Source organism: Penaeus chinensis, chromosome 7, assembly GCF_019202785.1.
Source record: "Penaeus chinensis breed Huanghai No. 1 chromosome 7, ASM1920278v2, whole genome shotgun sequence".
Classification (NCBI taxonomy): Eukaryota; Metazoa; Arthropoda; class Malacostraca; order Decapoda; family Penaeidae; genus Penaeus; species Penaeus chinensis.
In genome coordinates, this window is record NC_061825.1 from 17747270 (window position 1) to 17759769 (window position 12500).

At 36.5% G+C, this 12500-nt stretch overlaps 2 protein-coding genes across 11 annotated transcripts in view; one reads left to right on the plus strand and one right to left on the minus strand.

The window, feature by feature from the left end:
• The window catches only part of LOC125027021 (V-type proton ATPase 116 kDa subunit a 1-like), a 12656-nt gene extending 2034 nt beyond the window's left edge, over nt 1–10622 (plus strand). The window contains exons 3-17 of one of the 2 annotated variants that reach the window (XM_047615634.1): nt 248–424; nt 552–680; nt 4388–4497; nt 4686–4812; nt 5609–5785; nt 6023–6235; nt 6422–6572; nt 6815–6954; nt 7697–7942; nt 8104–8213; nt 8425–8632; nt 8847–9035; nt 9139–9351; nt 9664–9785; nt 9955–10622. In XM_047615634.1, the coding sequence (XP_047471590.1) occupies nt 248–424; nt 552–680; nt 4388–4497; nt 4686–4812; nt 5609–5785; nt 6023–6235; nt 6422–6572; nt 6815–6954; nt 7697–7942; nt 8104–8213; nt 8425–8632; nt 8847–9035; nt 9139–9351; nt 9664–9785; nt 9955–10051 (2409 nt within the window). In that variant the 3' untranslated portion in view covers nt 10052–10622. The remainder of the gene's footprint in view (nt 1–247; nt 425–551; nt 681–4387; nt 4498–4685; nt 4813–5608; nt 5786–6022; nt 6236–6421; nt 6573–6814; nt 6955–7696; nt 7943–8103; nt 8214–8424; nt 8633–8846; nt 9036–9138; nt 9352–9663; nt 9786–9954) is intronic. The other variant, XM_047615635.1, reaches the window with a different exon arrangement.
• Nucleotides 10623–11811: 1189 nt separating this feature from the next.
• LOC125027022 overlaps nt 11812–12500 on the minus strand; it is a 6063-nt gene continuing 5374 nt past the window's right edge. For 8 of the 9 annotated variants that reach the window (XM_047615638.1, XM_047615641.1, XM_047615639.1 and 5 more), the window contains exon 7: nt 11812–12220. In XM_047615638.1, coding sequence (XP_047471594.1) covers nt 12036–12220 — 185 coding nt within the window. In that variant the 3' untranslated portion in view covers nt 11812–12035. The remainder of the gene's footprint in view (nt 12221–12500) is intronic. The other variant, XR_007114975.1, reaches the window with a different exon arrangement.

Sequence of the window (12500 nt, forward strand, 5' to 3'; positions counted from 1 at the left end):
AATATGGATGTCTAAATATAGATCAGTAACATGTAATTGATCTTTTTGCCCATTATATGGTGATTGGATAATATTCTTGTGTGATTTTATTGCTGAAGGAGTTAGGAGAACATAATGAACATCAATCATGGTACTTTTCTGTTATCAATTTATTCCTAATTTTTCAGGAAATACATGGCTAAGGTTTATTGTATAAGGTTGTATTTCCTCTGAGTATATTCAAGTAATTTTTTTATTATAATTTCAGCTTAATCCAGATGTAAATGCCTTCCAACGCAAGTTTGTGCACGAAGTTCGCCGATGCGATGAGATGGAACGCAAGTTGAGGTATCTGGAGACTGAGATGAAGAAGGACAACGTTCCCATTCTGGACAATGGCGAAAACCCAGAGGCACCCCAACCAAGGGAGATGATTGATCTGGAGGTAATGCAGACCTGAGTATTTTCTTGATGCTCAAAATACGTACGATATTCTTTATGGTGGTTGTTGATGTTTTTCCTTGTTCCTTCCTCTATTCCAATTGACTCTCCCCCTTGAATTCCTTCTCCAGGCGACATTCGAGAAGCTGGAAAATGAGATGAAGGAAGTCAACTCCAATGCCGAGACACTCAAGAAGAACTCTCTGGAGCTGACGGAGCTCAAGCACGTCCTTATGACCACCCAGCTCTTCTTTGACGAGGTCGGTGCTGCAAACCCTAATGCCAGAGTCACTTCATATTTTCTCTTTTCACTTCTCTTCTGGCATTCTCTTACAGTATGCTTATTTGACATGGCAGAGCTTGAATTTCTCTCTTAGCTGATTGATTTGTTGTATAAAAAAAATTTGCATGAAGGATTCAAAATTGAAGTTCCTGTTCTTGAATGCAACTATTTTTAAGAGTCTTCAGCTAGTATTTTAACTCATGACTCAGTGCTTCTATGAAATTGATTTTATAAAACTTGATTTCCTCTCAGTTATAGATTTCAATAAATACATTTTGAGTAGCTTTTGATCTTTCTTTATTCGAAGTAAGTTTACATAGCTTCTTGTGTTACATGTTTATACTGAAGTGCTCACTTGTATTCTGTGCATATGAGGCTCTGTGATTTGTGCTTGTGTGATTTTCTAGCTGCTTTCTGTTGTATGTTGCCTGCAATTTCCTGAATTGATTGTATGATGGTCAGATACAAGATCTTTCCTGTGCATGATGTACAAAAGTATTTCTAAAGAATCGTACAGTTGAAGTAGAACTTTGTGATGGTGTTTGGAAAGAATGCAATGGTGTGAGAATGTTTACAGTGTAAACATTGATTGGTCCGCGTGCTGTGACTTGATGCTAATGGCTGATTACCTTTTTTTCACATGCATGTTTAAGTAAGGGAATTGTGCATGTATATACAAATACTATCTTGCCACTTTTTAATAAGACAAATGACCATTTCCTCAAATTTGTTGGAATGTATATTAGATAAATTAAAAAAAAGTCATGTATGTAGCTCAGTAGAAAGCATATTAAAGAAAAGAATATTAGAGAAATAAGGAAAATGTACTGGAAAAAAATCCTTCATACGAGAAATGGGAAGCATAGTACATAGTAACGTAATAATGAAGTATAATAAATAATAATGAAGATTAATTCTTATTTAATTATTCATTTTTAATTTTTTTTTTCTATTGACATAGAATCTTATAACTACATCTATAAATTGATTTTTTCACAGCCACCAAATGTTAGGTAGTGAGTTGCAAGGTAAGAGTTTGATAGTCATTATGTATGTTGCACCTTGCTTGCTAGTTATATATTTTGTTTTCTTCTTATTTTAAATTTCTTACATTGTGAGTGAAGTATCCCCTTTTATTTTAATGCAGAGGTGTAAATTGGCTTGCACTGTTGAAAGGGATTACCAGAATGATTCAAAATTATTTAATTTAGTATATTGATAAACTGCAATCAGAAACATTTTACTTTTTTAAGTTGAAATGTTAGTTGCTGTTCAGTTTGGCTGTTTTTAGGGGGGGGGGGGGGGCATGTACCTTCAATCCTCTAAGCACATTTATTTTAAGTGAACTTGTTTGGTCCTGCATGTCCATTGGAAATAATGAAATCTTTGTCTTGCTAAGAATATCAGCACTTGAGATTCCAGAGATGTTGTTTCTGCATTTTCCTTTCATTAATCTTTTTTATTTGATTTTCCTTGGTTGTTTTTTTTATACTACAACAGGCTAGACTCTCGGTAAACCTTGGAATTACTTGATAATAGCCATATTTCACTTAATTGATGATTCATAGAAAAAATGAGTTGATGGTGAATATTGGAGGGGTTGATATAATATCAAGACTCAAACACAAGTCTTTGGATTATACATTAGGATATTGAATTTGTAAATGTTGAAATGTCAGTGTATAGGGTAAAGTTAACAGGAAATGATTTATGGACAGAGACTAAACTGAACTCATGTGGAAACTTAGAGATGTGGGCAAATTTCCTGTCTTTTATATTGTTACTTTTAGTAACTATAGTTGCTTTATTTCTTACTGAGTGAATTCTGTCCTCTGAATCTGTGCATGATGGTATCTCTTGAGCTTTTACTAACTATTAATTAGGTGCGGTTCACCTGATCATATTGTCTGTGGTCGCAGTTCACTCTCCAAAAAGGTAAAGTTGATGTGGATTCATATTGTGTGACTTCAGTATGCTAGACTTCAAACTTTATTTGTTTTTATAGGAAGAAGTGAACTAGAGTAATATTGTTTTACCTGCAGAATATGAAGAAATTTTAATTAATGATTTTAACATGTACAGTTGGAGAGTTAACTGATCATGGAAGATGTGATTGCATGTCCCTAGGTAGTAGTGGAGAAACTTTTTATTTCTTATCAACAGATGGTGAAATGTTTCTTTCAAACATGTCCTTGAAAGGTGTGTTTTGAACTCAAAAGATAAGGTGGTATATTTAGGTGATGATAATCATAATAACTATAATCATAATTTTTAAGTGGTGTTGTTGGTCTGTCCAATTATTTAGGAGTGGTGACAGTTTTAAGGTGTCCTTATTTTTTTAATTTTTTTTTTTACATGCAGCATGTCTGTTTGCTAAAAGATTGTTTCTGATTTACATTCAAGCCTTGGTTGAATAGAATAATAGTTTTTTTTTTTTAATCTGTTTTAATTATATTTGTATGAAGATAAATATTAATTTATAACATGCATTGGACAGCTGCTTGTAATATTATAGGTAGACCTATTTACATATATATTTATGTTGTTTCATAAAGAGTTTTAACCAGTGGTTATTAGAAGGAAATGTAACAGGTTATATTTTTGGTTTAATATACTTTGATAGACTTTTGAGGCAACAGGTTAAAGTCCACTGCAGGCAACCCATTGTTCCTCTTCAAATAGAGCGTGATTTTAATGATTTTAAAAGCTATGTATATTTAGTCCATAAGGCACATTGTTACTGGTGAAGATGAACCAGATTAAGTGTAGAGGTTTGACCCTGTTTGCAAATCATATACAAATCTGTTTAAACATTGGAAACTGATAGAATGGGCTTGATCAGTGGACTTTCATTTGTACGTTCCAAAGGTGATAGATATACGGTTACTAATAGTTAACAAGGAGTTAGTATTTTATATTGCCTATCATAATATTTTTGGTAAAATGGGGGATTAATATCTACAAGCAATTAATAGGTAGGGATGTAAATAATGTGATTGTACTAATAACTAATCCTTTTTTTGTTTTTTTCCTCTGTATGGTCGTGATTGTGTGGATGTGTGGATGTACCTTGGATGTGCATGATTATTTGGATGTGTGTGGATATCAATGTGAATGAATTTCATGGGATGCATATGATATTTATGGATACATACATATATATATATATATATATATATATATATAATTGTGTTCAAATTTTGATTTGGTGAAATATTGAATTGAATATTAATGTTAATATTGATGGTATTGATGATTTGGGATATCAATAATGCATTAATAATTACTAATCTAAACTTATGTTATTTAACCTTTTATTCTGTTTATTTGATATTTGTTCACAAATACATGTTTACTTTACTGTTATTGATGTATAAAATTTTTGGGGTGTTTTGTGTTGTCATTTTTGTATAATGAATGGTCCTATTTTATAAAATATCTGTACTTTTGTAAATGATGCTATTTAAATGTGTGGAATTATGTTTGTGTCTGTGTGTGGGTATATAATGTGTGCTGTTATATGGATGGGCTGGAATGTGTGATGTGCTGTGATCTGTATGTATGGGGGTGGATATGTACTGTGCCATGATGCGCGATGTATGTGGTGCATTGTGAACATGTGCTGTGCTGTGTGATGTGGACACGTGTTCTGCTGTGTGTGGTGTACCTTGGGCTGATGAACAGCACGAGGTACAGTCTACCATGAACATTGAACAGCGTGACTCGGAGCCTAGCACCAGCATCACCCAGAACCTGCTGCCGGCCGAGGAGGGAAAGGGCCCTGTCCAGCTTGGGTAAGTTGTATGGACGGTGCACGGAGGAAAGTCTAAATATTGCATTCTGTTTGATGTCTATACTTGAGGTTAATGTCCTTTTGAATTGTTTATAGGTTAGACCCTCATTATCTGTCAGGTTTTTTGATTGGTGGAAGTTTTTGTAGGTGATGGCAAATCCTGTGTTTTTGACTCTCGCTTGTTTCTAGCTTTGTGGCCGGTGTGACCCCGCGAGAACGCATGCCCATGTTTGAGCGCATGCTGTGGAGGGTGTGCAGAGGCAATGTGTTTGTGCGCAGAGCTGACATTCAGCAACCCCTGGAAGATCCTATTACAGTAAGTGAGATTTTCTAAGAAGTTTTGCTACTCTGAGTAAAAGTATGTGGATTTGAGACAGCTTTCCAGTTAAGATTAAAATTTTGGCTTTCTTAGGTATGTTATTTTGACTTTCTTAACCGAGCAAAGACGTTATGATATATTTGTTTTATTTCTTTGTTTATATACTGATATAAGTGATTGAATTAGCTGTCGACTAGATATACTGTGCATAGTTTTCCCACATTTATGCTAGCATTTATGTCTTTGTATTGTTCTTTCTTTTCTTTATATGGTTTTCACATTTAAGAATTGATGCAGGTTTAGTATTCTAACATGATTATCTTTATAATCTGTTGTATAAGAGAAAATGTGTGTATATCACAAATTCTCTTGCCCTTCTTTTGGCATCAGGATGAATGGCTACACTTGTACTAGGTCACCTGTGAGCCAATTACAAGTACTGCCTGTCTCGCCTGTTTACCCTTTTCCTCAATTTTTTAAAATATTTTATTTTATCTTATATTGCTGTTACTAATGTCAGTAACAATATAGTAATTATGATGTCTTTAATAACAATAACACCATCGATATTCATTGCATCAGTAGAAAAAAAAAATTCTCGCCAATTCAAGGAAAGTTGAAATCAGGTAAGGTCACAAGGTCTAGTTATAGACTCCTTTGTGGCTAAGCACTTGCAGAGCCGTCTATGTGCAGAGACATTTAAAAAAAAAAAAAAAATGAGCACAGCATTTCCTGGTGGCATTGAGTTCAGGAAAGTAAAACACACACTGAAAAAACGCTCTTGTTCTGGCAGGGAGAAGAGGTGTACAAGACCGTCTTTATCATCTTCTTCCAAGGTGAACAGCTGAAGACTAAGGTCAAGAAGATCTGCGAAGGCTGCCGTGCCACCATGTACCCTTGCCCCGAGGCCAGCGCTGAAAGGAAAGAGATGGCCCAGGGTGTCAAAGGGCGTCTGGATGACCTGACAACGGTAGGTTTGGTTTGGGGTTGTTGAGGGCTAGAAGCTTTGGACAGGTTGATGGGTTATCTGGGCTAAGCTTTGTGATTTGTGCCCAGAGTCTTATTTTTTACAATCTTTTGTTGGTTTAGAGCAGAATATGGACATAAGTCATAGTTTTTTTATTTTAATGATTAGTTCTATTATATTGCAGGCAGTAACCCTTTGATAGTGGATTAAAACTAACTAGAAACATTTCTTCCGTGGTAGGTTCTTAGTCAGACCACAGACCACAGGCGCCGTGTCTTGGCTGCTGCCGCAAAGCACTTGCGCACGTGGTTCATCAAGGTGCGTAAGATCAAGGCCATTTACCATACACTGAACATGCTGAACCTTGATGTGACGAACAAGTGCCTGATTGCTGAGTGCTGGATACCCACCTCAGACCTTGGAGTCATCCAGGATGCTCTTCGTAAAGGAACAGTGAGTTAAGCAGTCTTAATTTTTTATGCCTTTGTGTGTGGGTGTGTTTTATTCTCTAAATGCTTCTTTTTTTTTTTTATATAAAACTCCAGGTGCATGATGAAAAAAAAAAGAATAGCTGCATTTTTAATCAATATGTATAGCAGTAAATTATCCATGTATATTCTTTTCTCTGTGCAACCTTAGGAGAGATCTGGCAGCTCTGTACAACCGATTCTGAATCGCATGAAGACTCACTTGAAGCCGCCGACATTCCATCGTACAAACAAGTTTACTTCAGGCTTCCAGAATTTGATTGATGCCTATGGTGTGGCTACTTACCGTGAGGTGAACCCAGGTGCGATAAGTTCTATTTATTGTATTTTCTAACATAGTTTGTGGTTGTTTTAGACGTTGCTGATGTTTTTCTTTATTTCCCTATACTCATTTCTGTCACTTTATAGGAGACTTCAATATTTGTTGGAAGCTGTAGTTTGAAAATTATGAGAGATAGCGGAGGCATTAAGCAAGACCCGTTGTTGAAAGGAAGAAATGTAATAATAAATAGTATTTATAAATTTCCTGCATTTTTCTTTGCAGCACTTTACACCACCACTACCTTCCCCTTCCTGTTTGCGGTGATGTTCGGTGACGCGGGACACGGCTTGCTGATGTTGTCCTTTGCCGCCTGGATGGTCATAAGGGAGAAGGCTCTGATTGCTGCAAAGATGAGTGGAGAGGTACGAGGCATAAAATCACATTAGACTAACGAATCTCTTGCAAAACTGTGGTTAGGGAATGCCGATGCGTGGATTACAAGTTTGGTAAATGGAGTGGTTGGTTTAACCTCTCTTTAGTGGCTCCAGTAATGTTAGAAACAATTTGAACAAGGTGGGTCATGTGATATTACCCTTCCTGATTATCACTTTGTTTTGAAGAAACAATTGGCTGCAATACTGGAGTGTGTTAGGTACATTTTCCTCAAAGTACACCCACTGGTGAAGTATATAATGTAATCAGTGAAAAATAAAATGTTTATATATTTTAAGAGTTTGCACTCTGAAGATACTACTTGAAAAAAGCTCCACACTTGTACACACACACACACACACACACACACACACACACACACACACACACACACACACACACACACACACACACACACACACACACACTCACACTCACACTCACACTCACACTCACACACACACACACACACACACACACACACACACACACACACACACACACACACTCACACTCACACTCACACTCACACTCACACACTCACACACACACACACACACACACACACACACACACACACACACACACACACACACACACACACACACACACACACACACACACACACACACACACACACACACACACACACACACACACACACACACACACACACACACACACACATATAGATACATTAGTTATTAACCCTTAAATTGCTGCTCCTCCTAGATCTGGAACATCTTCTTTGGCGGTCGTTACATCATCCTGCTTATGTCCTGCTTCTCCATCTACACTGGCATCATATACAATGACGTCTTCTCCAAGTCCTTCAACATCTTCGGATCGTCGTGGCACATCAACTCCAATGCCACCGTTCACAACCTCGAACACTGGGAGGAGCTCACATTGGATCCGGCCGATCGCGAAGATTACTCCGGCAAGCCCTATCCTTTTGGGTTCGATCCTATGTGGCAGGTGTGTAGAGTTTCTAGGTGTTAGTTTCCCAGTGGGAAGTTGTTTTGAGATGTAATTGTTTTTATGTGGGTTTCTGAATGATGTTTTATGTGTAAGTGGATTTTCAACAATGTGAGCTATGTTTGGCAGTTGTTGAATAATGTAACGTGTAACATTTCCAGATTGCTGTGAACAAGATTGCCTTCCAAAACAGCTACAAAATGAAAATTTCAATCATCATTGGTGTGATTCACATGATCTTTGGTGTTGTAGTTTCTCTCTATAACCACACGTAAGTTATTTGTGCTTCCATTGCTTACTGTAAATACTGGGATTTGTAAACATGTCAGATTATAAAATATAAAGGCAGATTTCAAATACTAACCAGAAAGTCATAATCCTTTATTTTTCTGTGTATCTGATGCAGAGGCTGTTAAGTATATGGACTCCTTTGTTTTGTGCTGTTGTAATTTTTTTTTTTTTTTTTTTCTTTTTACTTGCAGGTTCTTCAGGAATTACATCAGCTTGATCTTTGAGTTTATACCACAATTGATCTTCCTCATTGGCATGTTTGGGTGGTTGTGCATCATGGTGTTCATCAAGTGGATAATGTACGGTGCTGGTCCAGAGTTTAGTGAGGAACACGGCCCCTTCTGTGCCCCATCTGTCCTCATTACTTTCATCAACATGGTGTTACTGAAAAGGGATAAAGTGAGTATGAAATGCAAGGACCTCCACATCTACCCATTGCCCCTTCCCACCCTTCCTTCTCCCTCTCCCTCTCCCTCTCCCTCTTCCTTTCCCTCATTCTATGCTTTTCTCTCTCCCTTTCCCCCTCCTTCTTTGAACATATATTATGAACATATCTTAGGGAGCTTTGGTTGGTGATTACTTTTTTAACCCGTCTTTTTTGTGTGTCTTTCAGGAAGACCCAGACACCCCATGCAAGGTGTATATGTTCGAGGGTCAGTATACTTTCCAGCTGGTCTTGCTCGTCCTGTGTATTATCTGCGTGCCACTTATGCTCCTCCCAAAACCTTTAATTCTGAGGGCCCTCCACAATAAGAGGAGGATACACCATAACCAGCAAGTTATTGCAATGAATGGAGAGCTTGTGAGTGTTTGTCATTTTGGTTAATATTGTTAAATTTTTGTTGTACAGTTTTTTGTTAGCTTTACTTGTTCTGTATTATTTTTCACATTGAAATTATATTCAGGGTGGCGAAGCAACCACAAGTGGACATGGAGAAGACGAAGAAGAGTTTGAATTCAGTGAGGTGTTTATCGAACAAGCCATCCACACCATAGAGTTTGTTCTGGGCTCCGTGTCACATACTGCCTCATACCTCCGGTTGTGGGCTCTATCACTGGCCCACGCCCAGTTATCTGAGGTGTTGTGGAACATGGTCATGAAAATTGGTCTTTCACAAGTAAGTAACCAGGCTTAGGAGAATCCCATTTGAGGTATATTGGAACCTGTCAAAGGAAGCTTGCTTGACCCTTACATTAGTTGAGAGTGATTGATGTTACTACATTCCTGACAAGTGTCAGATTAATGAGAAATGTCATTTAATTCAGACCTGATAAACTCTAATATTTTGTCGAAAATGGTTATACACTATAATATGTTTAGGGGAGAAAATGACTTTTCGAATGTTTTTGTTTATTTTCCATAGTATGTGAGCTGATCAAGTTAGATATTGATTGTTAGAAATAACATCCTTTTCTCTTTCCATTGTCAGAGTTCTTATACGGGTAGCATCATGCTGTATCTAATCTTTGCTGCATGGGCGGCCCTCACCATAAGTATCCTTGTGCTGATGGAAGGCCTGTCAGCTTTCCTCCACACACTGCGTCTTCATTGGTAAGATTCAAGGCTTTCTCTGTCATATAGAGCTTATATGGAATCTGGAAGACTTGCATGCATAGATAACTTCTTTTTTTGTGTGAAGAGAGAGAATGTGTTGTAGTGTGGAATATGCTGGATTTATATTTCATTGAAGTGAATGACATAAAAAATATTTCTTCGCCAGGGTGGAGTTCCAGTCCAAGTTTTATAAGGGAGAAGGTTATGCCTTTACTCCACTCACCTTTAAGCAGATTGTCAATGGAGACGAAGAGGAGGCATAAATCCATGTGCTTTAAATATTCCGAAGTGTTTTGAAAATGAAAGAAGATATATAAAATGTTTTATTTATTCAGTTAAATAGTAATGAAATAATTTCTGTGAGTGTTGGGATTCCTGTTATATAGTGTAACTTTTTTCAGCAGTGAAATAGAAGTATGCATTAGCTGACAGAAATTGACAGAATCTTAAATATTTAACTTTATGGTCAAAATATGCTTTCAAGTAGTCCCACTAAAACTGTATTAAAAAAAAAAAAATGATGATTTTATTTTAATTTATAGAATGAGATCAATACATCAGAGTTGAGATAAAACAAATAACTAAAAGTTGTGTCAGATGGTTGTTTTATCACCCAGAAGGGATATTGACCTTCTGCTGTTCACTCAGTAGAGGTTCAACATCTTTGCTGGTGTGAAGTGTATTGGGTTTTTCGTCTGGGTTACATGTAGACTAATTCTCCCTGAACATTCAACAAGTGAAATCAGATGAGTAGAGTGCGATCAGGTCTCATTGGCTTATTTTATGTAATTGGTATTACGTTCTGGATTTGTACATGAATAAATTCTTAAATTAGTTTTCCTTTGTTTTTCCACAAAATTCTGGTGAAGTGATTGACAACAACAACAAATACTTTAAGGCAGGAATAATAAGAGAAGTCAGTGAAGACATTGGCTCACATTATAATCGAAGCTTAAATTAATTAGGAATAATTAATTTTACATATTGATTTTTCTCATTAGAATTTGCTTCAATTCTGCAGTTAAAAAATGGTGCCTCTCACAATAATTCTTTGCAGATTATCAATGATGTCATTAGTAATGGAATTCCTCTACCTGCATTTTATTTTTATAAAGAACAAAAAGACAACTAGTTTCTTGTTCTCAGGTTAATTAGTGACTGTAATGAAAGTTAAAACTCTATATGCTATGGGAAATAAACGATTAAATTCTTATAATCCGTATTAACAGGTACTAAACTGAAGATTACTGCCTTCTGCATGGTTACTATATTTGCTGGTTAAGTATATTTATTGGTTGCTCTGGCTTTTTTCACTGTATTGAGAAAATAATTTTCAAAAGATCCTGTCCATCTGAATTGCCAGAGGGAAAATTAAACTGGCAAGAGATGGATCACATAATGTAGATCCTGTGATTTATACTGACAGCCTGCAGAAATTTTACCCGGATTCTGACACCCTGAATACATGTATTTATAGACATGAAGTTTTGCTCATGTTTTGACTACAATTTTGAGGATTATTGTCTAATGAGTTCATATACAGGATATCATAGTAGACCTTCATGCAAGAAATTTCTTTTATAAATATCAAAACTATTCCTAAGGGTTGTCTAACTATCCTTTATCTACCTTAAAGCATTACAGCATTACGGTATAGTCTAATCCTCAGTTCTCAAGAACCAATGCCTGCCTGGCTGTGCTCACTCATGTGGATGGTCCTTCCGTAGAAAATTGAATCTACCGCATAAGAAAATATTAACCCTCGTACTATAAATGAAAAAATATAAATACTGGTCTTTCTAGTAATGGATGTTCCCTGGTTGCATAAGAGGGAAGAAACAATACTTATTTTGTAAGAAAATATATTTTGATAATCTAAGGTTTTACTCTAATGTTTATATATAAGTCCTGGCAATATATGATATGAGTGAAAGGTGTTAAATATATTATTTTGAGAAAAAATATTCCGAGAGAGAGGGAGAGAGGGAGGTCAACTATATGAAGGATCAAGGCATAAAACGAGACAAAATAAAGCATTTATTTCAGATCAAGTTTTGTACATTGTTACTCACTATTTTGGTGTGTGAACTGATTAGTGTTCACACTTTCACCCATACACAATACCAAAGAATTTCCATAACAAATCTCAAGATGCAAACAACAAACTAGGGTAATCACCCACATGATACACCTAAATATTAGGCAAGGAAAATCGATAACTCTCCTAATCAAGGTGATCTTCTACCCCTACAAGCCTGTCATATCGTCCGACAACTCTGAATTCTCAACTAGGGAAGTCTCGCAGTCCTGGCTCTCGTGGGAAAGTGCGCTGATGATATTCTGTTGCGACGAGAGGAGCTGGTTCTGCTGGTGAGGGTGGGATGCCTGTGTCTCTCGGTGCTTCTGCTGGCTGAAGCTGCCGCTAGCTATGCCTGAAGGGTGTTGGGAAGGAGGAAAAATGAGAGACGAGTGTTAGAGGAGGAATGATGATTTCAACAATTCTATGATGAAGTTGATTTTGAAGAAAAATAGAGAAGAAGGAAAAGTGGTATTTCCTTCCAGCCACTAACTAAAAGGATAAATGAAATTGTTTCCAACCACTTAAAACAAAAGAACACTGGTGGAAAATTTTTATTAAAAATCTCATCTGGTTATTTTTTAGGTACTCAATGCAACATTAAACTTATCCACATTTTTAGTGTATTTGCAATG